Source organism: Papio anubis, chromosome 9 (assembly GCF_008728515.1).
Source record: "Papio anubis isolate 15944 chromosome 9, Panubis1.0, whole genome shotgun sequence".
NCBI lineage: Eukaryota > Metazoa > Chordata > Mammalia > Primates > Cercopithecidae > Papio > Papio anubis.
The window spans coordinates 51756824-51782806 of NC_044984.1; the positions used below are offsets into that span (position 1 = coordinate 51756824).

Sequence of the window (25983 nt, forward strand, 5' to 3'; positions counted from 1 at the left end):
CTGGCCGGGCTGGTCTCAAACTCCTGGGCTCAAGTGATCCACCCGCCTTGGCCTCCCAAAGTGCTGGGATAAGCCACCATGCCTGGCCTTTTAAAAAAGTTTTTTAGTAGAGTCAAAGTCTTGCTGTGTTGCCCACGCTGGTCTTAAACTCCTCAGCTGAAGTGATCCTCTTGCCTTGGCCTCCCAAAGTGCTGGGATTACAGGTGTCATCTTGAGAGGTCAGCTTCAGTACCCTTGGAAAACACCAGTCAAGACTTTGTTTTTTCTTTATGATGGAGTCACAGTGGGGACAGACCCAATACCTGAACTCTTTTTGCCCTTCCCAGCTCTAAAGCATAAGCCCTTCCACAATGTTTGCTCTTGCCAGTGCCCAAGACCCGCAATTCTTTATCCTCTTACCTGAGTACTGCTGTGGCATCTGTGGTGGACTGCAGGGAGAGGGAGACTGAGGCATCTGGTACTGCTCAGAGCCAGGGGGTTGCAGAAACCCTACAGAAGGGCTGGGAAGACAGAGAAGAGAGGAGTGGTGAAGCAGCAGAGGGATGAACACAGCTCCTGGCAAACAGCTGCTGCTTCCTGGTCCTCCCCTATGGGAAGCAGAGGCAGCTTCAAGCCATTCCCAGACCAATTTGCCACGCAATTTCTAAAATCACTCATCAGTTCAAAGTTAATTATATGTATTTGTACTTGATCATCTTTCAATTAGGAAGCTGCTAATCAGTGCTACAGATGGAATGTTAGCAACACATGCTCTTCTCAACACTGTGGAAACACCAGACACACATACATGCACATAAGCATGCACACACACAGATTACAAGAAACACAATAGAAACACAAAGAGAGTGTCACAGACACAGACATAGAGTGCTAGAGAGAGATGGGTAAAAAAAACAAACACAAAAACTAAGGATTGCTAATTATTTTTGAACTGAAAAAAAAAAAAAAGTCAGCCAGGCACAGTGGCTTACGCCTGTAATCCCAGCACTTTGGGAGGCCAAGGCAGGCAGATCATGAGGTCAGGAATTCGAGACCCACCTGGTCAACATGGTGAAACCCCGTCTCTACTAAAAATACAAAAATTAGCTGGGCGTGGTGGCGCGTACCTATAGTCCCAGCTACCCAGGAGGCTGAGGCAGGAGAATTACTTGAACCCAGGAGATGGAGGTTGCAGTGAGCACTCCCAGCCTGGGAAAAAAAAACAAGACTACAACAAAAAAAAAAAAAAAAAAAAAAAAAAAAGGAAAGTCAAAAACAAATATAGTCACATAAAGACAAATAGAAAACAAACTCAAAACAACCTGGAGACATATATAGAAAAAGACAAAGGTAAATGCACATACACTGGGAGACAGGCACATAGAAACACATGGAGTTGCCCAGACTCCAGTTCTTGTTCCACAGCTGCCTCTAACTAGCTACGTGAATTTAGGTAAATTTTTTAACAGCCCTAGCTGGAATTTCCTCATTTAAAAATGAGAGAAAAATGAAACAAGGGGTGTTGACTAGATAATTTCTTTTTTTTTTTTTTTTTTTTGAGATGGAGTCTCGCTCTGTCGCCCAGGCTGGAGTGCGGTGGCGCGATCTCGGCTCACTTCAAGCTCCGCCTCCCGGGTTTACGCCATTCTCCTGCCTCAGCCTCCCGAGTAGCTGGGACTACAGGCGCCCGCCAACTCGCCCGGCTAGTTTTTTGTATTTTTTTTAGTAGAGACGGGGTTTCACCGTGTTAGCCAGGATGGTCTCGATCTCCTGACCTCGTGATCCGCCCGTCTTGGCCTCCCAAAGTGCTGGGATTACAGGCTTGAGCCACCGCGCCCGGCCTACTAGATAATTTCTAAGGTGCCTTCTACCACTAAAAATTCTATTCATGATGACCTATATTCAGGTATATATAGATACAGAAATAGATACATCATCAGTTTCATTGATAAACAGAAGTACATGGAAAAAGTTACATATCACAGTCCAAAAAATTTCTTCTCTTAATGATGAGCAGTCTCTATCCTCTAGTTCTGAGTCCCATTCTTTTGAAAAATAAAAATGGAGGAAATCATAAATTATAAGTCTCTGAGGCAGGAATTTTTTTCTGCTGATAACCTCTTATGCAAATGTCAAATCAGTAAGTGAAAAGGAGAATGAACTCCCTCATATTCTACCTGAATTAGGGAACCACTGGGATCTTTACCCCTGCCTTTCTTAGGCCAGTGGAAACAAAACCATGACGCAACCATTGCTGAAGGTCTATGGGAGATGTCCTGGCTCTCTGGGAGTCCTCACCTCGTACCGTTCTGCTGAGCAGGTGGGATCATGCTATAGTACACTGGTACCCCTGCTGCTGGGAGGCCTCCTTGCACAGACTGGCTCGCAGGAACCAGCATGGGTTGCTGGAAAGGCGGCTGGACCACATTTTGTGAGTCACTACCCACTGGAACCTGGGTGAGAAAGAGAAGAGAATGACTACTCACATTCGCATTGAGCTCATCCACAAACAGCCTAGTCGTCACTATATTGGGGCATTACAACTTCCTTCCCTACCTTACAGCCTCCTCCTGTTCTCCCCATCTGCCTAAAGAAAATGTTTCCAGAGCTGTCTCTATTTCTGCCTTCTCCAAATATCACCCTTGGGGCATGTGACATAAAGAAAGGAGCCTGATTTCCTTTAGCCACTACTTTCCTGGACATATACTCATTCCATGGCTGTATAAAGACCAAACAATTTAAATATTCTTCTCAAACTCCATGGGCTGTCATAGGAAAAAAACCTAAACATTCTAAGGGAAAGTAGACAATATTTTAGTATTGGAGTTTTTAGTATGGATGACCCTGGGAGGCTCTCCTTTTCCTCATGCCAAGGACTAGGGTGATCCTTCCCAATGCAGAATGCACCCACTTGGTAAGAAGGCAGTGGAGTGTACTGAACCACCAGGCCTTGCATCTGGCCCCCCATGCTGCTCCTCTGGCTGCTGAGCAGGCCCTGGTTCTGTGGCTGCTGGACCCCAATCATGCCTTGGTAAGCCGCCTGCTGCTGGTTAGGCATCATGGGCTGTAAACCTAGAGATGGGCAAGGCAGAAAATACATTAGTATGAATGTTTAGGAGGTCACGGTCTATCTGTAATTTCTCTTCTCCATTCAATTTTATCTTTTCTTTTTCTGGAGAGCCTAGGTCTGTTTGTAGGACCCTAATCATTCCTGCCCCTAGACCCACCTTCATTTTAATGGAGAAGGTACTTCTTTCTTTCCTGGTGTGCCCTTCCCTTATTCACTGCCTTCTTAAACCAGTGGTTTCTCTTACCAGGCTGCTGGGATGGCTGAGGCAGCTGTTGACCACGTTGGGGGCTATAGGCCACCGGGTGAGAGAGAGGTCGATATTGCTGGTTGGAGTTAGGATATTGTCCAGGGGGATAGTAAGAAACCTGGATCTATGGTGAGAGGAGACAGATGTGTGAGAAGTCCCTAGAATTCAGCCGCAACATCAGCATACTACTATAAATGCCTCAAGATTGATGGCTAGAAGTATGTAAATGGAGGTATTTTGGACCTGCAGTTGCAGTAAAACAAGGATTTATGTTATATAGAAAGAAGACTTTCTGGCTAGAACAACTCTCAAGTGCAAGGTAGGGAGAGGTATTCCCTCTGGTCTGTCTAAACTAGAGGAATAAAGAAAGTATAATACGAGACAAAATGAATTAAGTGATTTAAGCTGGGAACTGGAGCTGCTCACCTGTTGAGGGGGCTGCATGTACCCCTGGGGTGGCAGAACTTGCTGAGTAGGTGGTGCATGGCTAGAGGTGGAATAGTTGGAAGTGGGGAGGGGCTGACCCGTGGAAGCCATGATGAAGCTAGTCTGCTGAGGGTGCTGGGAGATAAGTGGGGTCTGGAATAGAGCTGCAGATGGGTCAGCTGCTTCAGTAGAACCTTGGCGACTAAGGCTCATTTGTCCAAAGGGGTTGCTGAGGTCATCTGCCTGTTGAGAGAGTATAAGACGCAAGGATTGGGGCTGTATCAAACCTCATGTCTTTGGCTTCAACATAGACAGAGAGAAATAGTAATGCTTTTTACAACCTTCTTTAAAACAATGTGGGATAGTCCTACCTCTGTGCTGTGCTATGAAATGAATAGCTGTTGAAGCCCAACTCCAGAGCCAGTCTCTCTATCACATATGAGGTAACAACGGTGACCCTGATTATAGTTGTGTGCTTTTTTGTTTGTTTGTTTTTGAGACACGGTCTCATTTTGTTGCCCAGGCTGGAGTGCAGTGGCTCACTCCCAGCTCACTGCAATCTCTGCCTCCGAGGTCCAGGCAATTCTCGTGCCTCAGCCTCTTGAGTAGCTGGGGTTACAGGCTCCTGCCACCAAACCCGGCTAACTCTTGTTTTTTGTTTGTTTCTTTGTTTGTTTTTTGAGGTGGAGTTTTGGTTCTTGTTGCCCAGCCTGTAGTGCAATGGTGCAGTCTTGGCTCACTGTAACCTCCGCCTCCCGGGTCCAAGCAATTCTCCTGCCTCAGCCTCCCAGGTAGTTGAGGCATGTGCCACCATGCCCAGCTAATTTTTTTGTATTTTTAGTAGAGATGAGATTTCACTATGTTGGTCAGGCTGGTCTCGAACTCCTGACCTCAGGTGATCCACCCACCTCAGCCTCCCAAAGTGTTTGGATTACAGGCGTGAGCCACTGCGCCAGCCTAATTCTTGTATTTTTAGTAGAGACGGGATTTCACCATGTTGGCCAGGCTGGTCTTGAACTCCTGAACTCAAGTGATCAGCCCGCCTCGGACTGCCAAAGTGCTGGGATTACAGGTGTGAGCCACCACACGTGGCCTATGATTGTTGTTAGGGTTAGTCCCCGGGAAATGGGAGCAATGACACAATTACTGTATATAGAAAAAACAGGACAAACTAGTGGGTTAACAAAAAAGATTAAAGAGTCTTCCCATTTCCTGTCTTTCTCATGCCCCCAACCATAAAAAGGCCCCTACATTGCCACAAATCCTGTTTTTATAATAAAGGACCCAGATAACACCTTGAGTGGATCATGGGTAGCTAGGTTCATGTGCCTTCACAGCTCTGCCTATGCAGCAGCAAGACTGGGGGCACCCACTCCTGCTGCTTATCTCCTTACTCCCTCTGGAGGTCATTTCCACCTTTGTTCTCTGACACTAGCCTACAGTTCTCCTGTCCTTCAGAAACTACTTCCAATTCTCACCTCCAAAAGGAGGGCAGAGTGAGTGACTAAGCTGGAGGGTAAGACTGACTGGCCAGGCTGTAATTGCCTTCTCTCTCAGCTCTCTTTCCTAAGCAGCAAGGGTGATGGCGTTCCATCTCTCACTTGTATGGTGATAGGTTAGAGTTTGTTAGCTTCCTCTTCCCTTCTGCTCTCTGGACAATAATTCTCACACACACACACACACACACACACACACAAAACCAGCAGAAACCAAAAGACAATGCTTTTCTGTAGTTTCATTCCATTTTCAGGGATCTGATCTTCAAGTCAGCTCTTTTGCCACTTATTGGGCAGGAAAAGATGACAAGTGAACTGGATTGCAGATTATTTTGAACTCCATATTCCAGGACAATCAAAATAGAAATAAGAGGTAGGAGGAGGGAGGGGATTCTAGTGAAAAAGCAGATGTTAAGACAGAGCAAAACAATTCAGGGCTCCTACACTATGACGGAAGTTATCAACGATGAGGCAAATCAGATCTTCAAAGGATTTATAGAGTACAAACGATTTAAACAGCATGTGCTATGCAGTGGATGAGGATTTTTAAAATATAAACTGATAGCAAAATAGGGGAACAGTTTTAAGTTTTTGCCAGTGATACCAGAGAAGTCTGCAATTGCATTTTTTTTTTTTTTTTTTGAGACAGTCTTGTTCTGTTGCCCAGGCTGGAGTGCAGTGGTGCAATCTTGGCTCACTGCAACCTCAGCCTCTCAGGTTCAAGCGATTCTCCTGCCTCAGCTTGTCGAGTAGCTAGGACTACAGGTGTGTGCCACCACACCCAGCTAATTTTTGTATTTTTTGGTAGACATGGGGTTTCACCATGTTGGGCAGGCTGGTTTTGAACTCCTGACCTCAGGTGATCTGCCCGCCTTGGCCTCCCAAAGTGCTGGAATTACAGGCGTGAGCCATCACGCCCGGCCTGTGTTTTTACTTTTAAAGGAAATTATAGAGAACCATTCTGTATAGAAAAAACTGGGTTCCTCAGACATGCCCAGGGAGCAAATTAGATTTAGGATGTACATGGTAGAGATGAAGAGCCTAGGTTATACCAACATCCAATTTCATTCTCTGTCCTGGAACTCGGGGGAACACAGTGTTCCTCTGTCTTACATTTAAGCATCTTTTGATGTGCTGTGATGAGGCCATTAGCATGGAGTATAGTTCAGCCTGTGCTGGCCCCTCAAGAAGAAATAGCTTTCAATATACCCTCCAAAAGCACAACATACTTACAAGGCCATCACAGACTGACCCAGACATACTCACAGATACAGGCCACACATATACGAGACAGAAAGGGGGAATGGAGTTTATACCATGTTGTACTGCTGGGGCGGAGAGACTGGCAGAAGGACTTGGGGACAGGAGCTTGGAGAGAACTGAACAGGCTGCGGAGAGGGCTGCAGAGCCGGGACTGGCTGCGGACCAGCAGAGAGGCATGTGGAAAAGGGAAGAGAAAAGAGAGGCAGGGAGTGGGGCAGGGGGTGTGGGCAGAGATGGGGAGGGAAAGGGAAGGAACAATAAGGTTAATAATCATAGAAGAAATTTCACATGAGTAGCACGACTGCTGAGCAGGTAGGTGACCAAGCCCGGGACAGCTTGAAGATTTAACATCTCTTTGACAAACAGACAATCTCTCTTATCAGGGTAGACCTGCTGTACTCCCTTCCCCATTAGCCATTCAAAACTGTGCAGCTGTTGTGAGCAATCTGAGGACTCTCAGGGTCAGGGTCTGCTGTCTGATTCCAAATACAGCTTTTCCCAAAGCAGTTTTTCTGAACACACAATCCTGGGGAGCATGATCATATAACCCTCCTTGACTGCCCACTTGAGAAGGGATTCCTGTCTGCACTGCTGCACTGCTTCTGCGGGAAGGGTCATCCAAGGTCTGGCTCAGCTGCTTTTGATTTCACACCACAGCTCTCCTAGAGGAAATACTCATTCACAAGGATCATCTCCCTCCCAAGGGCAGAGAAGGAAAAAACACCCAAGATCGTGCCTGCTTCTGGCTACTTCCTTCCACTCCATGATTGCTCCTCCAGGCTATGACAGCAATATGAAAAATCCACCTCCACCCCACAAACAAACAGGAAAGATTTAGGAATAAAATATAAATAGCTTAGCTTTAGTTTTTGTCCCTTCAGTCCCCCTTCACTAGCCTCAAGCAGGAGGATTTGTTTACTAGGAACACAGAATGTTCTAAATCAACTAGTGGGTAGTTATTATTTTTTCCTTCCCTTCTTCCCAACTCCAGGCATTTTGATCACCTCATCAGTTCTCTAGTCATAGTCCCTGGTGGTAGGAGAGATGAGAGAAGGAGAGAGGCAAGTAAGGGGAGAAAATAACATTTGTATATATTATTTTATTACATACATTGTCTCATTACAGCCTCACACAAGAATCCTATAGGGAGATATAACTTGTATTTGCAATTTAAAAAGGCTCAGATAAATTAAATCACTCATCTAGGCTTACACAGTTAACATGGCAGAGCTGAGATTGAAATCTAGTTCTGCCTGGCATAGTTCTTTCTACTCCACTCTAGTAGTGGGGAGGAGGTGAAGGAAGAAGTCAAGCAGAATTATCTAAGCACCTTCCACAGGCTCCTCGCTCCACATTTAGAGCATTAAGATGTGTGGGGCCACGGTATCGATATCCTCTCCTGCCACACATCTCCAGAGTTTCTCTCACAGAAGGGACTAACAGTTCAGGAGGCAGAGTACACAGAAGGGACTAGCAGTTCAGGAGGCAGAGTACAGGAACTAAAAGACTCCCCAAAGAGGAGAATACTCTGGAGGTCTCAGCAGAGGACCTGATACCTGAATTAAATAAAATGTAAGTAATTTTGGTTAGGTAAAATTATGGAGAATCCACTGTGTGACCTGGGAGAGTTGCTGCTGTAGCCTTGAAAATAAACTCTTAGCTCTACTGGCACACCTATTTTCTGTCAGATAATGGCATTCCAAATATAACTGATAGACAAGATGCTCAGCATTAGCTGCTTATGCTGGTGGCTTTCATAGACATTTTCTATTATCCCAATTCTCTTCATTCTTTTGGAGAAGGGTCTTTCTTGGATCAGGGCATATATATTCTGGGGGGAAAAGGACAGTAAAGTGGCAAAAAAAAAAAAAAAAAAAAAAAAAAAGCTGCCTGTGGTGGCTCACACCTGTAATCCCAACACTTTGGGAGGCTGAGGTAGGCGGACCACCTGAGGTCAGGAGTTCAAGACCAGCCTGCCCAACATGGTGAAACCCCATTTCTACTAAAAATACAAAAATTAGCTGGGCGTGCTGGCATGTGCCCATAGTCCCAGCTACTCAGGAGGCTGAGGCAGGAGAATCACCTGAACCTGGGAGGCAGATGTTGCAGTGAGCCAAGCTGACGCCATTGCACTCCAGCCTGGGCAACAGAGCAAGACTCAGTCTCAAACAAAACAAAACAAAACTGTCTTGTTTTCCCCACACTTGTAGGTTGTGACTAAAGAGTAAAGTGAGAAGAAGTGATGCTCCTCTTAGGCCTCCCCTAACTGGGGAAGGGCAGTGATACGGGCAGGGATATCAGTGTTATTTTTTTAGTTACTCCACAGCTATCCTCAGCTGTAGTTCTCTTCTTGAAGGGTGTCAAACTCCAAAGCCAGGGAAAGTCTGAAAAACCATGAGGAAATTTATTTTTAAAAAACTTAGGAAGGCCGGGTGCAGTGGCTCACGCCTGTAATCCCAGCACTTTGGGAGGCCGAGGCGGGCAGATCACGAGGTCAGGAGATCGAGACCATCCTGGCTAACACAGTGAAACCCCATCTCTACTAAAAATACAAAAAGTTAGCTGGGCGTGATGACGGGCACCTGTACTCCCAGCTACTTGGGAAGCTAAGGCAGGAGAATGGCGTCAACCCGGGAGGCGGAGCTTGGCGTGAGCCGAGATTGTGCCACTGCACTCCAGCCTGGGCAACAGAGCGAGACTCCGTCTCAAAACAAAAACAAAAACAAAAAAAAACTTAGGAATATACCGAACCAAGGAGCTGAAAGACCTCTACATGGAAAACTACAAAACACTGCTGAAAGAAATCATAGCTGATACAAACAAATGGAAACACATCTCATGCTCATGGATGGGTAGAATCAATATTGTAAAAATGACCATACTGCCAAAAGCAATCTACAAATTCAAGCAATCCCCATCAAAATACTACCATCATTCTTCACAGAATTAGAAAAAATTCTAAAATTCATATGGAACAAAAAAAGAGCCCCCATAATCAAAGCAAGACTAAGCAAAAAGAACAAATCTGGAGGCATCACACTATCTGATTTCAAACTATACTATAAGGCCATAGTGACCAAAACAGCATGGTACTGGTATAAAAATAGGCACACAGACCAATGGAACAGAATAGAGAACCCAGAAGTAAATCCAAATACTTACAGCCAACTGATCTTTGACAAACCAAACAAAAACATAAAGTGGGGAAAGGACACCCTTTTCAACAAATGGTGCTGGGATAATTGGCTAGCCACATGTAGGAGAATGAAAGTGGTTCCTCATCTCTCATCTTATACAAAAATCAACTCAAGATGGATTAAGGACTTAAATCTAAGACCTGAAACTAAAAATTCTAGAAGATGACATTGGAAAAACCCTTCTAGATGTTGGCTTAGGCAAGGATTTCATGACCAAGAACCCAAAACCAAATGCAATAAAAACAAAGATAAATAGCTGGGACTTAATTAAACTAAAGAGCTTTTGCATGGAAAAACAAACAAACAAACAAACAAAAAACAGCAGAGCAAACAACAGACAACCCACAGAGTGGGAGAAAATCTTCACAATCTATACATCTGACAAAAGACTAATATCCAGAATCTACGACAAACTCAAATAAATCAGTAAGAAAAAAACAATCCCATCAAAAAGTGGGCTAAGGACATGAATAGACAATTCTCAAAAGAAGACATACAAATGGCCAACAAATATATGAAAAAATGCTCAACATCACTAATGATCAGGGAAATCCAAATCAAAACCACAATGTGATACCGCCTTACTCCTGCAAGAATGGTCATAATCAAAAAATCAAAAAACAGTAGATGTTGGCATGGATGCAGTGTCAGGGAACACTTCTACACTGCTGGTGGGAATGTAAACTAGTACAGCCACTATGGAAAACAATGTGGAGATTCCTTAAAGAACTAAAAGTAGGGCCGGGTGCAGTGGCTCACGCCTGTAATCCCAGAACTTTGGGAGGCCAAGGCGGGCAGATCATGAGGTCAGGAGATCGAGACCATCCTGGCCAACAGGGTGAAACCCCATCTCTACTAAAAATAAAAAAAATTAGCCAGGTGTGATGGCGGGCGCCTGTAGTCCCAGCTACTTGGGAGGCTGAGGCACGAGAATGGCGTGAACCCGGAGCTTGCAGTGAGCTGAGATCGCGCCACTGCACTCCATCGCGCCACATGCACACTGCTCTGGGCAACAGAGCAAGACTCCATCTAAAAAAAAAAAGAACTAAAAGCAGAACTACCATTTGATCCAGGAATCCCACAACTGGATATCTACCCAGAGGAAAAGAAGTCATTACACAACAAAGATACTTGCACATGCATGTTTATAGCTGCACAATTCACAATTGCAAAATCATGGAACCAACCCAAATGCCCATCAATCAATGAGTGGATAAAGAAACTGTGGTATATACACACAATGGAATACTATTCAGCCATATAAAGGAATGAATTAACAGCATTTGCAGCGACCTGGATGAGACTGGAGACTATTATTCTAAGTGAAGTAACTCAGGAATGGAAAACCAAACATCGCACGTTCTCACTGATATGTGGGAGCTAAGCTACGAGGATGCAAAGGCATAAGAATGATAAAATGGGCCAGGCACAGTGGCTCATGACTGTAATCCTAGCACTTTGGGAGGCCGAGGTGGGCAGATCATGAGGTCAGGAGTTCGAGACCAGCCTAACTTACATGGTGAAACCCCCATTTCTATTAAAAATACAAAAATTAGCTGGGCGTGGTGGTGCACACCTGTAATCCCAGCTACTCAGGAGGCTGAGGCAGGAGAATCGCTTGAACCCGGGAGGTGGAGGTTGCAGTGAGCCAAGACTGTGTCACTGCACTCCAACCTGGGTGACACAGCGAGACTCCATCTCAAAAGAAAAAAAAAAAAGAATGATAAAATGGACTTTGGGGACTTGGGGGGAAGAGTAGGAGGGGGGCAAGGGATAAAAGACTACAAATATGGTACAGTGTATACTGCTTGGGAGATGGGTGCACCAAAATCTCACAAATCACCACTAAAGAGCTTACTCATGTAACCAAATACCACCTGTACCCCAATAATTTATAGAAAAATAAATAATTTAAAAAAAAAAGAAAAAAAAAAAATGACTGGCCCTGAGGAATGTGGCTGCCACCTACTGGCAAATTCTGGGCTCGTTCACTGGCTCTCGGATGCCTGACGACAAGAGGAGGCCCAGAGAACTCCTTTTCAAGAAGTCTACTTCATTTTAAGTAAATTGGGCAAAAGGGAGCCCCTGGCCCTTTAGTCTTCAGCCTCACCCCTGGTTTCACAAGCTTCACTGACACACAATTTGAAGGCCTATTTGGACAGAGGAGGCCCGCCAGGAAGGGAAAGATCATGGTTTAATCAGTACTATTCCCAGACCTGGGGCAAGTGCCTTGTGTGACAGAGTTAAAGTTAAAAACCCTTCCTCGAAGATTTTTTTTTTTTTTTTTTTTTTTTATTTAGGCAGAGTCTCGCTGTGTTGCCCAGGCTGGAGTACAGTGGTGCAATCTCAGTTGACTGCAACCTCTACCTCCCAGGGTCAAGTGATTCTCATGCTTCAGCCTCCCAAGAGGCTGGGATTACAGACGTGCACCACCACACCCAGCTAATTTCTGTATTTTTAGTAGAGACGGTGTTTCACCAGGTTGGCCAGGCTGGTCTCGAACTTCTGGTTTCAAGTAATCTGCCCTCCTCAGCCTCCCAAAGTGCTGGGATTACAGGCGTGAGCTACCGCACCCAGTCTCAAAGTTTTTCTTCTACAGGAAAAGCTTTAGAATAAGCACAGTGGTGTTTGTGTGTGCACGTGATCACTTCTTTAATCCGTGCACAGTTACGTGCCATTAGAAACTGAACAATAATTATTCTCAGGCTCAGCAGCTTCGGTCTAGGGAGCCCCCAGTGCTGAAGGCCAATCAGGGAAAAAGAAAGCAAAAGAAAGAAAGAAAATGGCAGTAGAAAGAAGAGTAAAAAAATAAAAAGGGTGAAAAAGTGGAGAAGAAGAAAAAAGGAGATACATACAGTGAGAAGGTGGGATAATTTTTAGCAGCTTCCATAAATGCTTATAGGGCATCAAAACTTGGATAAGATTCTTTCATTTGGAGTTAGTGATCACAATTAATCTCAAGAATGAATTTCGAAGAGAACATGAATCTCTGCACTAAGTAGTGTTCCCTTACCCCCAAGCTATAGCACCTAACCTGGCACCACACTCCCCACAGGAGATAAGCCAAGCCAACGATCGACCAACTGACCCTCACAATCCAGTAGCAGGAATAGAACCTGAGTAGAAGATTGGGGTTTAGGGCCAGTCACTTGGACATTCTGTATAAATTTCAGTCCCAAATGGTTCTTCTCTTATCTCTTTATTCCTCTCCCACTCTTGCTGTCTGTTTCTAGGTATGAGATGATAGGTGGAAGGTGGAGGCAGATGGGAGACTAAGAGGGAGAAAAGGGAGCAAGACTATTAAAATACACCTTTTAGGGGAAAAAACCCCAGAAAATATTAGGACCTTGGAAAAGCAAGTCATACACATAAAAAAATACAGTAGCAGACAGCAGAAGGAGAAGCACAGTTTACCTACTTACAGGTTTGAATTAAGACACAGACAGAGAAAAGAACACAAACACACTATGCTTCAGTAGGGAGCAAGGTAAACTGAAGCGAACGGGACTTACTGGGGTAGATGGTGGTAGAACAAGGAAGTTAGGACTATAGAAAGAACTGACTTAGACTAAGATAGAGGGCTGCACTGACTTGCATGCAAATTACATTTAGACACAAAGTAGGATTTCCTAGATCTTCACTGTTCTTTATTTCAGCTTCATTTCACAATATTTGAGATAGGGCAATACTGGGCCATTCTGGGGTCTTTGCACTCTAGTTTCTAGTTCATGGGGTATTAGTGTTTGGGACTTGCTTCTTACGCCTAGGGAAGAAATATATCTAAGGCCAAGCTGGACTAATAAGCAGGGGGATGAGGGAGCCTGGGAGGTGAAATGACAATGTAAACTGCAGCAGAAAAGACCGCAGACATATAGGCTTCCCAGCTACAAGAGAATACTTCAGGATAAAGTATGGGGCTCTCCTCACAAACAGCTCTATTCATGTGAGAAGAGAGTAAGTGAAGATCTCAGCACAGCTCTGCTCAGATTATTAAGGTGACTTTTTGTTTGTTTGTTTTTTAAGACAGGGTCTTACTCTGTCACCCAGGCTAGAGAGCAGTGGCGCGATCTCAGCTCACCACAACCTCCGCCTCATGGGTTCAAGCGATTCTCCTGCCTCAGGCTCCCTAGTAACTGGGATTACAGGCGCCCGCCACCATACCTGGCTAATTTTTGTATTTTTAGTAGGGACTGGGTTTCACCATGTTGGTCAGGCTGGTCTTGAACTCCTGACCTCAGGCGATTCACCCGCCTCAGCCTCCCGAAGTGCTGGGATTGCAGGCTTGAGCCACCACGCCCGGCCTTAAGGTGACTTTTAAACACAGTCACCTTAATGACACTGGCCAGGCATGATGGCTCATGCCTGTAATCTCAGCACTTTAGGAGGATGAGGAGGGAGGATCACTTGAGCCCATGAGTTTGAGACCAGCCTAGGCAACATAAGCAGGATCCTGTCTCAAAATAATAGTAACAACAATACATTTTTTAAAAATTAAAAGAAAAAAATAAAACAGAATACTAAAGTTCTGGTTTAGAACAGGACCTGATTCTTAGATGACCTTCCTGGTCTCCACAGATGCAGAACTTCACTTAAACTCTAGTTGGTACCAACATTTACCAGTCCAGCAACAGAATGAGAAGGATACAGCCCTTTTGAGTCATGGAAAACAAAGACAACATTTGGAGTCTTTGTGTTTCATGACATATGTATGGCAGGGGTCTTGAGTGTTATTTATTTTTCCCCCAAACCCCAACACATAAATACGTGTTTATGGGTCCACATAGTTGGCCAGATGATGGCGGAAGTTATAATCTTTTCAAGTTCCATATATAGATGTAATGGAAAAAAATGCCTTGTTAATTACACACGGACATAGAGGGAGATGGGGCATAGTAGAAATGTGGTATGAAATAAAAGATTCTACTGACAATGTTCAGGAGGCAGAGGAAGAAATATAAAGCAAAAAACCCCCAAGCTGACTCTACTAAGAGTTATTTGGCAAAATCTTTGCCCAAGGTTCTTTCCCCACAACTAACAAATGAGAAATGGGGGAGAGAGTGGCATGTCTCCAAAAACTGATCCTTCCTGCCACCCACAGCACAAGAGACATGACGGTACATCTAAAGTTTGCTTGAATCAGAGTGGAGAGGACTCTGACACTGAGTGGTGACTCACCTGTGAGATCATGTGATTATTCAAGGGTGGCTGTTGCTGAGGCGTGGGCGGGAGAGCAGGAAGTTGCTGCTGCTGCTGCTGCTGCTGCTGCTGGGCAGTACAAGGGAGAAGGCCCCGGACAGACTGGGATGAGGTGACCTGGTTGCACACTTCTGGGGCACCTAGTGCCATACCTAAGGCAAAGAAGAAACCCAAGAAAAGTTGTTAAGCACAAGCCATGAACACATTATCCCTGGAAGGCTTAGAGGGCTCTACTTTTTCTTTGTCTTTCCTCTTTATTCCCTTTTGTCCCCTCCCCTACTGTCTTTTGAAGATTCACATATAAGCACAGATGCATTTCAGCTGCCTTGCTGATGCCAGTCCTCCCCTTTGCAGGCTTTTGCTCCCTAGGGACAGGAACCACCTTGACTGTCAATGTTTGGTTATGAAATTGAACAAAATGTGAGGCTGCTGAAGCACCTCCCTTGAAGTGCCTGGAATCTGTCCATCACACTTAGATAGCTGAAAACATGAATGCTTACTTTCTGGGAAAGCACAGATTTTTGGTCTCTTAAGAGATCTGTCTGTTTGCTAGAGAGATTTTGCTAGAGAGAGAGAGAGAGATCTGTCTTCTTGCTAGAGAGAGAGAGAGAGATCTGTTTTCTCTTTGCTTTCTTCTCAATTTGCAACATCTCTTATAAAAGTTGCTGAGGGGCGGGTGTGGTGGCTCACACCTATAATCCCAGCACTTTGGGAGGCTGAGGCGGGTGGATCACCTGAGGTCAGGAGTTTGAGACCAGCCTGGCCAACACAGTGAAACTCCATCTCTACTAAAAATTATCTGAGCTTGGGGGTGGGCGCCTGTAATCCCAGCTACCTGGGAGGCTGAGACAGGAGAATCGCTTGAACCCAGGAGGTGGAGGTTGCAGTAAGCTGAGATCGCATCATGACACTCCAGCCTGGGCAACAAGAGTGAGACTCAGTCTCAAAAAAAAAAAAAAAAAAGTTGCTGAGAAAACTTCAAGCATACACATGGGCACATGCATACACATAACTTTATCCAACTATTTTCCCCATTTCTAGGCTCTCAAGGCATGAACTCATTCAACACAACATACTTTTACTGAATATCTACTATGTGCCAGGCACTGTATAATGAACTAAAGACATAAAGATGAGTGAAACACAGTCCTTGCCCTTAACAGCAGAGGAACTTATTTCTTTCTTTGAGACAGAGTCTCACTCTGTCGCCCAGGCTGGAGTGCAGTAGCACAATCTTGGCTCACTGCAACCTCCACCTCCCAGGTTCAAGCGATTCTTCTGCCTCAGCCTCCCAAGTAGCTGGAATTACAGGCACCCACCACCACGCCCAGCTAATTTTGATGTTTTTGGTAGAGACGGGGTTTTGCCTTGTTGGCCAGGCTGGTTTCGAACCCCTGGTCTCAAGTGACCCGCCTGCCTCTGCCTCCCAGAGTGCTAAGATGACAGGTGTGAGCCACCATGCCTGGCCAACAGCACAGGCACTTCTGATGGGAGATAGACATCCACACGACAATTAAAATCTGGTAAGGATAAGGAATACATCAGTGATATTGACAAAGTTGTATGAAAGCAAAGATGAGGAAGCAAAAACTCCTGGGAGGGTCAGGAAAGGATTTAAAGAGAGGTCAGCAGGAAAGCTGGGGTTGAAGAATGACAGATGCTTGTAAGACCAAGAGGAAACAAAGCTAATGTCATATTCAAGAAATGGTTGGTGGGTGTGGTGGCTCATGCCTATAATCCCAGCACTTTGGGAGGCTGAGGTGGGTGGATCACCTGACATCAGGAGTTTGAGACCAGCTTGGCCAACATGGTGAAACCCCATCTCTACCAAAATTTTGTAAAAATACAAAAAATTAGCCGGGCATGGTGGCAGGTGCTTGCGATCCCAGCTACTTGAAAGGCTGAGGCAGGAGAATCGCTTGAACCTGGGAGGCGGAGGTTGCAGTGAGCCGAGGTCATGCCATTGCACAATAAGAGCGAGACTCCATCTCAAAAAAAAAAAAGAAAGAAAAAGAAAGAAATGGTTGGAAAGAAGGAAAGATCTGGAAATTAGACAGCAATGGCAAACCGGAGTCAGAAAGTTATGTTATATTAAGTAGTTTGGATTTTACTATTCAGGTGATGATGCAGAAATGAACATTTTTAAGGAGCACTGATGTGTTTAGATCTGTTTTAGATTGGCAAACTGGCTCTAAAAAGGGATAAGCAACCAGGCACAATGGCTCACATCTGTAATCCCAGCTACTTGGGAGTCTGAAGTGGGAGGATCATTTGGGCCCAGGAGTTCAAGGCTGCAGTAAGCTATGATGGTGCCACTGCAATCCAGCCTGGGTGATAGCAAGACCCCAACTCTTGAAAAAGTAAAAAAAAAAAAAAAAAAAAATCAATAAAAAGAGCTGAGAATGGAGTAGAGATATCAGTTTGGGCACCAGTGTCATAGTTACATAAAAGAAAATAAAAGCCTGGATAAAGGCTGAGGCAGTGGGATTAGAAAGGAGGTAACAGAGAAGGGCAGCAGAGACCTAGGGGTCAGAGGCAAAATCTTCAGCACTACTGATGCCTTTTGATAATAACTACAGAACTTTTGGGATGAGATTCAAGCAATTCTTCAAAGAGAGAAGGATGATGAAATAAGAGGTCTAAATGCCCTTCTGCTAAGAGTGCAGCAGAAATAGATGGAGAGCTGATGGGTGGTTACAGAGCTTTCATGTGGAACATAGAAATGTCTGCTCCTTTCCAGTGACTGAGCTCCAGGGAAGCAGCCATAGCAGCATCCCTCTAAATTCTAGCCTATTGGCTAGTATCAATTAATTACAAACAACTAAACTCTAAGGATTCCCTCTGCTCTACAAAGCCTCTACAATCTCAAGAGTCACAGAATGAAAGTGGCTATCATTTTTATCTTAGTATATAACTTGAGACCTAGGCTGATATGGATGTTCCACCTTAGATGAAAATCAGAGAAAATAATCTAATCACAATCAATTCTTTTTTTTTTTTCTTTTTTTCAATCAGGCATAAGGTTTGAAAGAAAATGAGGAGGATTAAATCCAAGCAAGTACAATGGATCCAAAATTCAAATTTCCCTTTGCATGGCTGTATTAGATTTCCAGGAAACTATCCTGGGACAAATATTTTATTAAAAGTAAATAAGGGCTGGGCGCCGTGACTCACGCCTGTAATCCCAGCACTTTGGAGGGCTGAGGCAGGTGGATCACCTCAGGCCAGGAGTTCGAGACCAGCCTGACCAACATGGTGAAACCTCACCTCTACTAAAAATTCAAAAATTAGTCAGGCATGGTGGCACAAGCCTGTAATCCCAGCTATGCAAGAGGCTGAGGCAGGAGAATCTCTTGAACCCGGGAGGCGGAGGTTGCAGTGAGCTGAGATCACACTACTGCACTACAGCCTGGGCAACAGAGGAGACTGTCTCAAAAAAAAAAAAAAAAAGTTAAGTAACAGTGATGTTTCACAGGAGACAAGCAAGAAGGGATGGATATGACAGGAAGAAAAGAAGCTGTAATACCTGGCCTGGCGATCCTTCCTGCACTGCTGCCTTTACTGCTGCCGATACTGTCACCTCGGGTAAGGATAGAGATTCCACTGAAGCTGCTGGCTTTGGTGACAGGGGGTCGCATGCTCCGGACAGAGCCATCAGAGTCTGTGCTGCTCCAAGGGCGTGGCTCCAGGGATTTGAGTTCGCTGTCTGTGCTGCTCTGGCGGCTGCTTGAGGTACGGCTCAGCCCTTCACGGTTCCCCCTGCAGAGACCATAGTGGTCAGAGCTCCTCCCACCCACCATTTTAGCAGAAGGGCTAGGAGATAATTCATTTCTATTCTCTCAATAATAAAGAATGAATAAGAATTAAAGGGAGGATGGACACTGACTTATTGTTAGTTGGCTGGCCAACTAAGAGTTGATGGGAGCAGACAGAACAAGATCCAGTACAGTAACAAATAACACAGAGGCAAATCTGGAAGACAGTGTGCTGGCAACTAATTTAATACATCAGACCAGAGGTGGATGGGAAACCATATACATGATGCTGAGATTGGCTGTGGTCTCTTCCCCACCCTCTGAGGGTAATCCCACACATGCAAGAAATAATGGGGAACAGAGGGACACCAGTTTCTTCTGAAAGTTCTTAAAATAAAAGGACTCCTAGAAGTTGCTATTGCTAAAAGACAGGAGTAGCCAATGACATGGATAAAACCCACAACGGGTCTTCCACATAACACATGTCCACATGTCTAAGCCAGCAGAGGTGCTGCTTATGGCCACCCTTCCAGGAGTTGCAAGAAGAGTATAGTGAACTAAAGGGGCACTATGGAAAACTCAGTTTGATAGTCTAGGATTGATCCAACCTGTTTTGTGGAAATTCCATGTTACTGTCTGCGAACAATTGGTTTCAGGATCTCTAAGCGCTAAAGTCTTCAGCAAATACGCTCTTGGGACTCAGGAAGGCAAGGAGCAGGGGGGCTGACTGTGCCTAGTTGCCTTCATATTCATAATCCTATCTCCCTAAGCAAAACTATTAAGGAAAGGGATTCTCCCTCTCTTATTTGGCTCTGGAAACATCAGGGTTATCATGATGTTACAATCACTGTCTGATTATTAACAGCTGTATGCCTCAAGATAGCCAGGTTGGCCTGAAAACCCTGTCTTGTTGAGCTCTCATTGCTTCTTAATCATTAAGCAACAAAGACCCAGCAATTTTTCTTTCATACCCCACATCCCCAACAACTAATGACCTAAGGAAACCAAATGATAACAATTACAGATTTTGGTAGGTATACCAAGGAATAATTAAGCAAAAAATCATTGTAGTTTGGGCTCCCTTCTTTTTACCACCATCCCCCCAAAAGCAAATAGAAAATCCCATTCCAATCCCACTGGCTCCAAAGGCACTAGGCTCAGAGTTATTTTAATACAGAAAGGCGTTTTTCTTAAGGGTGTTAATATTAAAGAAAACACCTTTCTTTATTAGAATACCTACTCTAAAGACACTGTAGAAAAAATGGGCAAAATACATGCGAGGGTCCTTCTTTTAGGTTTTAGTGAAGCCAATCACGATGAGCTAAGAATACACTGGCACAACGGGTTAGGAACATGCTAATTCTTCTCTGCAACCCCAAGAGTGAGTGTGTGTGTGTGTCTGTGTGTGTGTGTGTAAGCACTTAAATGCTTCTCTCTCTATAGTTAGCGAATTAAAAAATATTTGTTTCTCCAAAGCTTTACCCCTTTCCTTGGAATGTCAAAAGTAGAATGGGAAACAAGAAAGAAGTGTAAGTTAGGTACTCTTCAGGAACAAAACCAGACCTGAAGTGAGAGACAATAGCTACATCTCAATGGACAAAGGCAAGTATACTAAGAGGACTCAATAAAAATGAGTGTTTGTGGGGTAAGGGAATACAGCAGTGGCAATAGATGAGGCTGCTCATTAGACATTAGAGCTTGAATTTTGCAAGACAAGTCCTAAAGGCCTTTTCCACTGAAAAGGAAATCCTGCCATTTATTTTCTCTTGCTACTAGAGGTAGACAGTGAACAAGGCAACTTTAAACCAAATACCTTGAAAAGCTAGGGCCAAAATGGCAGCACTTCTATACTAATCCAGTTTCCCCAAGACAGTGATGACCAAACGCTCAAAATGTAGACTGCCTGATTATCTTCTGACTAACCTGGGTTAGCACACTACTCCCCTGAGACTTGGAGAATCTAAGTTGAGTCTTGGCAGGAAAAAGATCAATTTCCCCTCTCTACAAATAAAAATAATTAGGGAAAGCTACCCAGATTCAATTCTGAGCACTATATTGGATTGTGTGTATGTTGGAGAGATGGAGATAAAGGATAAAGAGCAGTCACACCTCATATTCGTATAACATCACAGCTGATTAGTTTTTACAAGCAGATTTAGTGCTGGTGAAAAGTTCAGCTTATTGGGTCTGGGGAATGGGTAAAGATGCCTGTCGAAGAGGTGGCAATAAACATCAGTAAGGCCTCACTGTGGTTTATTTGTCAATGGAGCAGACTCTTCCAAAGAACTGGGAAGCTGCCATGTTATTGTCAATGTGGATGATGGAGTTTGGTTTACAGGTATTTGTTTCACAAACATAAACTGGGCCAGAAAGGTGTAAAGCAATTAGAGAAGATCAGCTTCTAAACATTAGCATTTTGGACTAGTATCCAAGTAGAGGAAGAAATTATTCTCTTAAGTGCCCATGATGCTGCATTTTAGATGACCTAGATCATCAATCAAAGCTCAGTTTGAAAACCAGTAGCTTAAAAGGTCTAGAGAGGCGTGGTGGTTCACGCCTGTAATTCCAGGACTTTGGGAGACTGAGGCGGGCGGATCACCTGAGGTCAGGAGTTTGAGACCAGCCTTAACATGGAGAAACCCCGTCTCTACTAAAAATACAAAATTAGCCGGGCGTGGTGGTGCATGCCTGTAATCCTAGCTACTCAGGAGACTGAGGCAGGAGAATTGCTTGAACCTGGGAGACGGAGGTTGCAGTGAGCCAAGATCACGCCCTTGCACTCCAGCCTGGGCAACAAGAACGAAACTCCGTCTCAAAAAAAAAAAAAAGAGAAGAAAAAAAGAAGTCTGGAGAGGAAAGGGCTGCACCTGCTCAGTAGATCTTTCAAACTATTATCTGCAGTTTGATGTAGTGTGATGGTCCACAGCACTAAAAAGAGCATCATTCTAATCAGTGAATCTGGATTAGGGCTCCAAATGTAACACTACTAAGAGAGGAAGGGGTGACATCTGTAGAGAGCTGGTGTGGTGTAGTGAAGAGGACACTAAACTACGAATCAGCTCCATTTTTGCTTCTATTAGCCATGTAAACTCGGGCTATTCACTTAATCTCTCTGCTTTTGTCTTCTTACATGTAAACCAGCTGACCAAATTAGGATGTTGAGAGAACTGAATCAGATAAAGTATACTCTGGTGACTGTAAAGCACTGTGCATTAATTCACACATAGGAGTTGGTTTAAAACTCCTATTTCTTGTAGTTATCCTGGGATGATCTATGACCCCAAAGTGTAGACTGTGAAACAGGAATCTTAATTTTTTTGTTTTTTGTTTTTAATGAAGGGGACTCGATCTATCTCTACTACCACCAACAATGCAAGGCCCTCTCTGCCTGGGGTTTTCAGATGAACTGCAGGGCAGGATAGCCTAAGAAAAAAAGACTTGAGAAAGATGGAAAATCCTCTACCTAAGAATGGGAAATCTCACTATCCCAATTTCCACATGGTTTGGCTAGCTTTAGAAAGGACAACAGAGAAAGGACAACTAGAGTACTAGGAGTGAGATCTCAAATCTGAGTTAGTCAGACAGTCCTTATCAAGTGTAGTAGTCAGTAAGAGAGAAACCCTTTGGAAAGGGGGTTAGACCTGAATTCTAGTGTTAAATACTCAGGTTCTCAGTATTTTCTAGTTTTTCTATTGGTAAATTGGGAAGAATATACCTAAAATGAGTTGGTAACAGACTAGACCCTATTCTATTTACACTGCCTTGTATTATCCTCTGGGGTAGGATTGAGAGACTGAAATGAAAGGGAGGGTAGTATACCTGCTTTGCGGGGAAATGGAGAACATTGGGAACTGGGGAAGTTAATACAACAGGTTGCACCAGCATTCAGAGTAAGTAATGATCATATGAAGGACACACTTTAAGTCCATTCTAAGGCAGACAGGTCCCTTTTTTTTTTCTGAGACGGATTCTTGCTCTGTTGCTCAGGCTGGATGGAGTGCAGTGGCGCGATCTCGGCTCACTGCAACCTCTGCCTCCCAGGTTCAAGCAATTCTCTGCCTCAGCCTCCTGAGTAACTGGGATTACAGGTGCCTACCACCACGCCTGGCTAATTTTTGTATTTTTAGTACAGACAGGGTTTCACCATCTTGGCCAAGCTGGTCTTGAACTCCTGACCTTGTGATCTACCCACCTCGGCCTCCCAATGTGCTGGGATTACCGGCCTGAGCCACCGTGCCTGGCCAGGTCCTTTCTGAGGTCATCTTTCTTATATATTACATTGCCTCAAGAGAAAACTACATACATAGAGGTGTCCGTATATGTGTCTCTCTCTCTATATATATATATGTGTGTTATTTTTTCTTAAAGATATCTTTAAGATATGCTGGGTCAGGAATAATGTCTATACATCTTTTCAACAGATTCAGAAAAGGTTAGCCAGAAGACGCCCATTCTTTTACCTTACTATAAATATGTTTGAATCTTTCAAAAATGCCCAATTCCAGCAAATTTCTGGGAGGAAGCTGTACCTATCCCAGACACACCTATTTGGTCCCCTTCACCACCTATTTAGGACTCAAAATGAAATCAGCAACAATACAAATAAAGTCATTGACCAGGAGCCATTTTTTTTTAAATGGGGAAAAATATCCAATGTTGCAAAAACCACAAATTTAATTATTCCACAAGCAGCCATGCATGGAGCAAACCCACTCTGCTGAAAAGATTACAGCAAAACAAAATAAAATTAAAAATAAAAAGGAGAGATATAGATCACACAGAGGTACCTAAAAATCTGCCTTCTCTTGTGAGAGCTAGAAGAAAAGGCTTCTTTGGAGAGTCTGTTGGTTAACATCAAAGAAAAGCATCATTACAGGATTATATTAACCTCACTGGCAAAGCTCAATGAGAAGCAGGGAACATGCTAAGTGGTACTAACCTGATGTCATTTAGATATCCGTTCTGGCCAGTCTAGGTGAGGGGGAGAAAACGGAAAATAACTTATAAGAAAACAGCATGGCATGACCGAAAAGGATGTCCATGATGCTATGAATACCCAAGGTCCTCAAACCAAAGCTCACCCCACCAACAGGGAGAGAGGGGCCAGGGACAGGATGACCCACACCCACATACCCAATCTGACTTCTCACCTTTAATGGGAAAGAGCATTTGGTGGTTTTAGCCTTCGGATAGGTGTTTTTAAAAAAAGAGGCTGACAAAGGCAGGAGTGTGAAAAGGAGGAAGAGGAAAGTATTAACCTAATTATTATTTCCTTTTTAGCTCTAAATTTATTGGTAACCTGGGAATAACAACTCATGTCCTCGGTCCTAAAGAGTGTGTTCAAAGGAAGGGAAAAGGGAGACAAGAGAAAGAAACTTTGTTTTTGGAAATCATCCTCAATGGCTTTTCCATTTCTGTTTCCTACATTGGCCAAAATGAAAGACATTCTGACCTGAGACCCAAGGAGGGTGGGATATTGTGGAAGAGGTACTTTTCAGGGCCTAGAAAAAATGAGAAAATTAAAAGCCTGAAACATTCCCTTTGGGGATCATTTCCTGACAAAGCCACTGAGCTGAGTGAAGTGAGCATTGTGGTGGATTCCCAAGCTTTAGGAAAAGGTACCAAGAGTGTCCAGCTGCTGAGCAGAGTGAGCTCCATGCAGAGCAGAGCCTATGCTGGGCAGCTTTTCCAATATATAGCTCAGGCTCCAGAGAAGGCTGCAGCAGCAGCATTTCCATCCAAACACCCTTCTTGCCACTTCCTTTCTTTATGGGCTGCCTCCTGCTCCCACACCCAACCCCACAACTCCACCCCTAATCAGCTTCCTTTAGCCAGGCTCCTCTCCACTTGGAATCTTTGGAGTATGATGGGCTTTGGCCATAGTTCCTTGTCTAGACTTTCTGAGATTCCTGATGCCTCTACCACTACAAGAGTTAGAAGTGCTGAAATCAAAGTGATAAATCTACAAGGATCTAACGAAGAATACATACATTAGTAGAGGCTTGAAGACTAGAAATCAGGATTAAAAAAAGAGAAGAGCTAACTTTGCCTTTGTTATAGTTGTAGGTAGATACAGTCCAGTGTTGTACATAATTAGCTCCAATACCCTATTATAAATTGTCTGTGCTTTCAGAACATCTGTAGCTTTGCTAATGGCTATCATAGTGGGGCAGTCATTTTCCATGTGTAAGTGAAGCAGAGGAACACATCACAGATAGTCAGTTAGGTTACGATGTCACTGGTACTTCTTAATCTAAAGAGCCCAGAGCAGAGCAAGCTATTGAGAGGTGGTTTACATTAGGGGGTTAAGAGCGTAGACTCTGGAGCCAGGCTGAATTCAAATACTTAGCTCTTTTGCTAACTAGCAGTGTGAACTTAGGTGGTTGTTTAACCTTTATGTGCCTTAGTTCCTCATTTATAAAATGGGGAAAATAATATAAACTACTTCATAGGCCTACTATGAGGACTGAGTTAATCTATATCAAGTACTAAGAACAATGCCTAAAAGATAGTAAGTGCTATATAAGTGCTTGCTGCTTTTTTTTGTTTTTTTTTGAGACGGAGTTTTGCTCTTGTTGCCCAGGCTGGAGTGCAATGGCACAATCTTGGCTCACCGCAACCTCTGCCTCCCGGGTTCGAGCAATCTCCTACCTCAGCCCCCTGAGTAGCTGGGATTACAGGCATGTGCCACCATGCCTGGCTAATTTTGTATTTTTAGTAGAGACGGGGTTTCTCCATGATGGTCAGGTTGGTCTCGAACTCCCGAGCTCAGGTGATCCGTCTGCTTCGGCCTCCCAAAGTGCTGGGATTACAGGCGTGACCCACTGCACCCGACCAGTACTTGCTACTATTATCCACCAACCCGTTCTGTTGGCCACAGCCATGTACAAATTTCTCCTCTCATTCCATCTAGTTGGTTTGTAGGTAAAGGTAGAGAACCCTCTTTGGGCTATGGTTGAATAATTTGGAAGATGGACTTTTCTGACTCAGAATGGAAGTCTACACAACAGGAGGTAAGAAGGTTCCTTCTCCTTGGACTTTGGGCCAGAAGGTTTGTTGTATATCAGTTCCCAGTGAGGATCTCTGAGACAATGGAGCAAGTACAGTTGTTCAGTTTTTTAGTTGGAGACAGTATTTTTCTAAACTAATGATGATGATGAAAAGATACATATCTCTATATCTATATCTATCTATATATATTTATATTTCCCTCGTGAGAAGGGGAGAATGGGAGAATGGGAAGAGAGTAGTGTTCATCTAAGTATATTGATTAAAACTGACCATCTTTTGCCAGGCACAGTGGCTCATGCCTATGATCCCAGCACTTTAGGAGGCTGAGGTGAAAGGATCACTT

The 25983-nt window shown here is 44.1% G+C and overlaps 1 protein-coding gene across 25 annotated transcripts in view; it reads right to left on the bottom strand.

The window, feature by feature from the left end:
• Positions 1-25983, bottom strand: part of R3HDM2 (R3H domain containing 2) — a 180243-nt gene that overhangs the window by 12797 nt on the left and 141463 nt on the right. For 11 of the 25 annotated variants that reach the window (XM_031651049.1, XM_031651063.1, XM_031651069.1 and 8 more), the window contains 10 exons: positions 23569-23600; positions 23417-23470; positions 18401-18633; positions 14854-15026; positions 6535-6636; positions 3723-3965; positions 3294-3420; positions 2891-3051; positions 2278-2432; positions 400-500 (listed from right to left, as the gene is read on the bottom strand). In XM_031651049.1, the coding sequence (XP_031506909.1) occupies positions 400-500; positions 2278-2432; positions 2891-3051; positions 3294-3420; positions 3723-3965; positions 6535-6636; positions 14854-15026; positions 18401-18633; positions 23417-23470; positions 23569-23600 (1381 nt within the window). The remainder of the gene's footprint in view (positions 1-399; positions 501-2277; positions 2433-2890; positions 3052-3293; positions 3421-3722; positions 3966-6534; positions 6637-14853; positions 15027-18400; positions 18634-23416; positions 23471-23568; positions 23601-25983) is intronic. The other 14 variants (XM_031651065.1, XM_031651052.1, XM_031651072.1 and 11 more) reach the window with 3 other exon arrangements.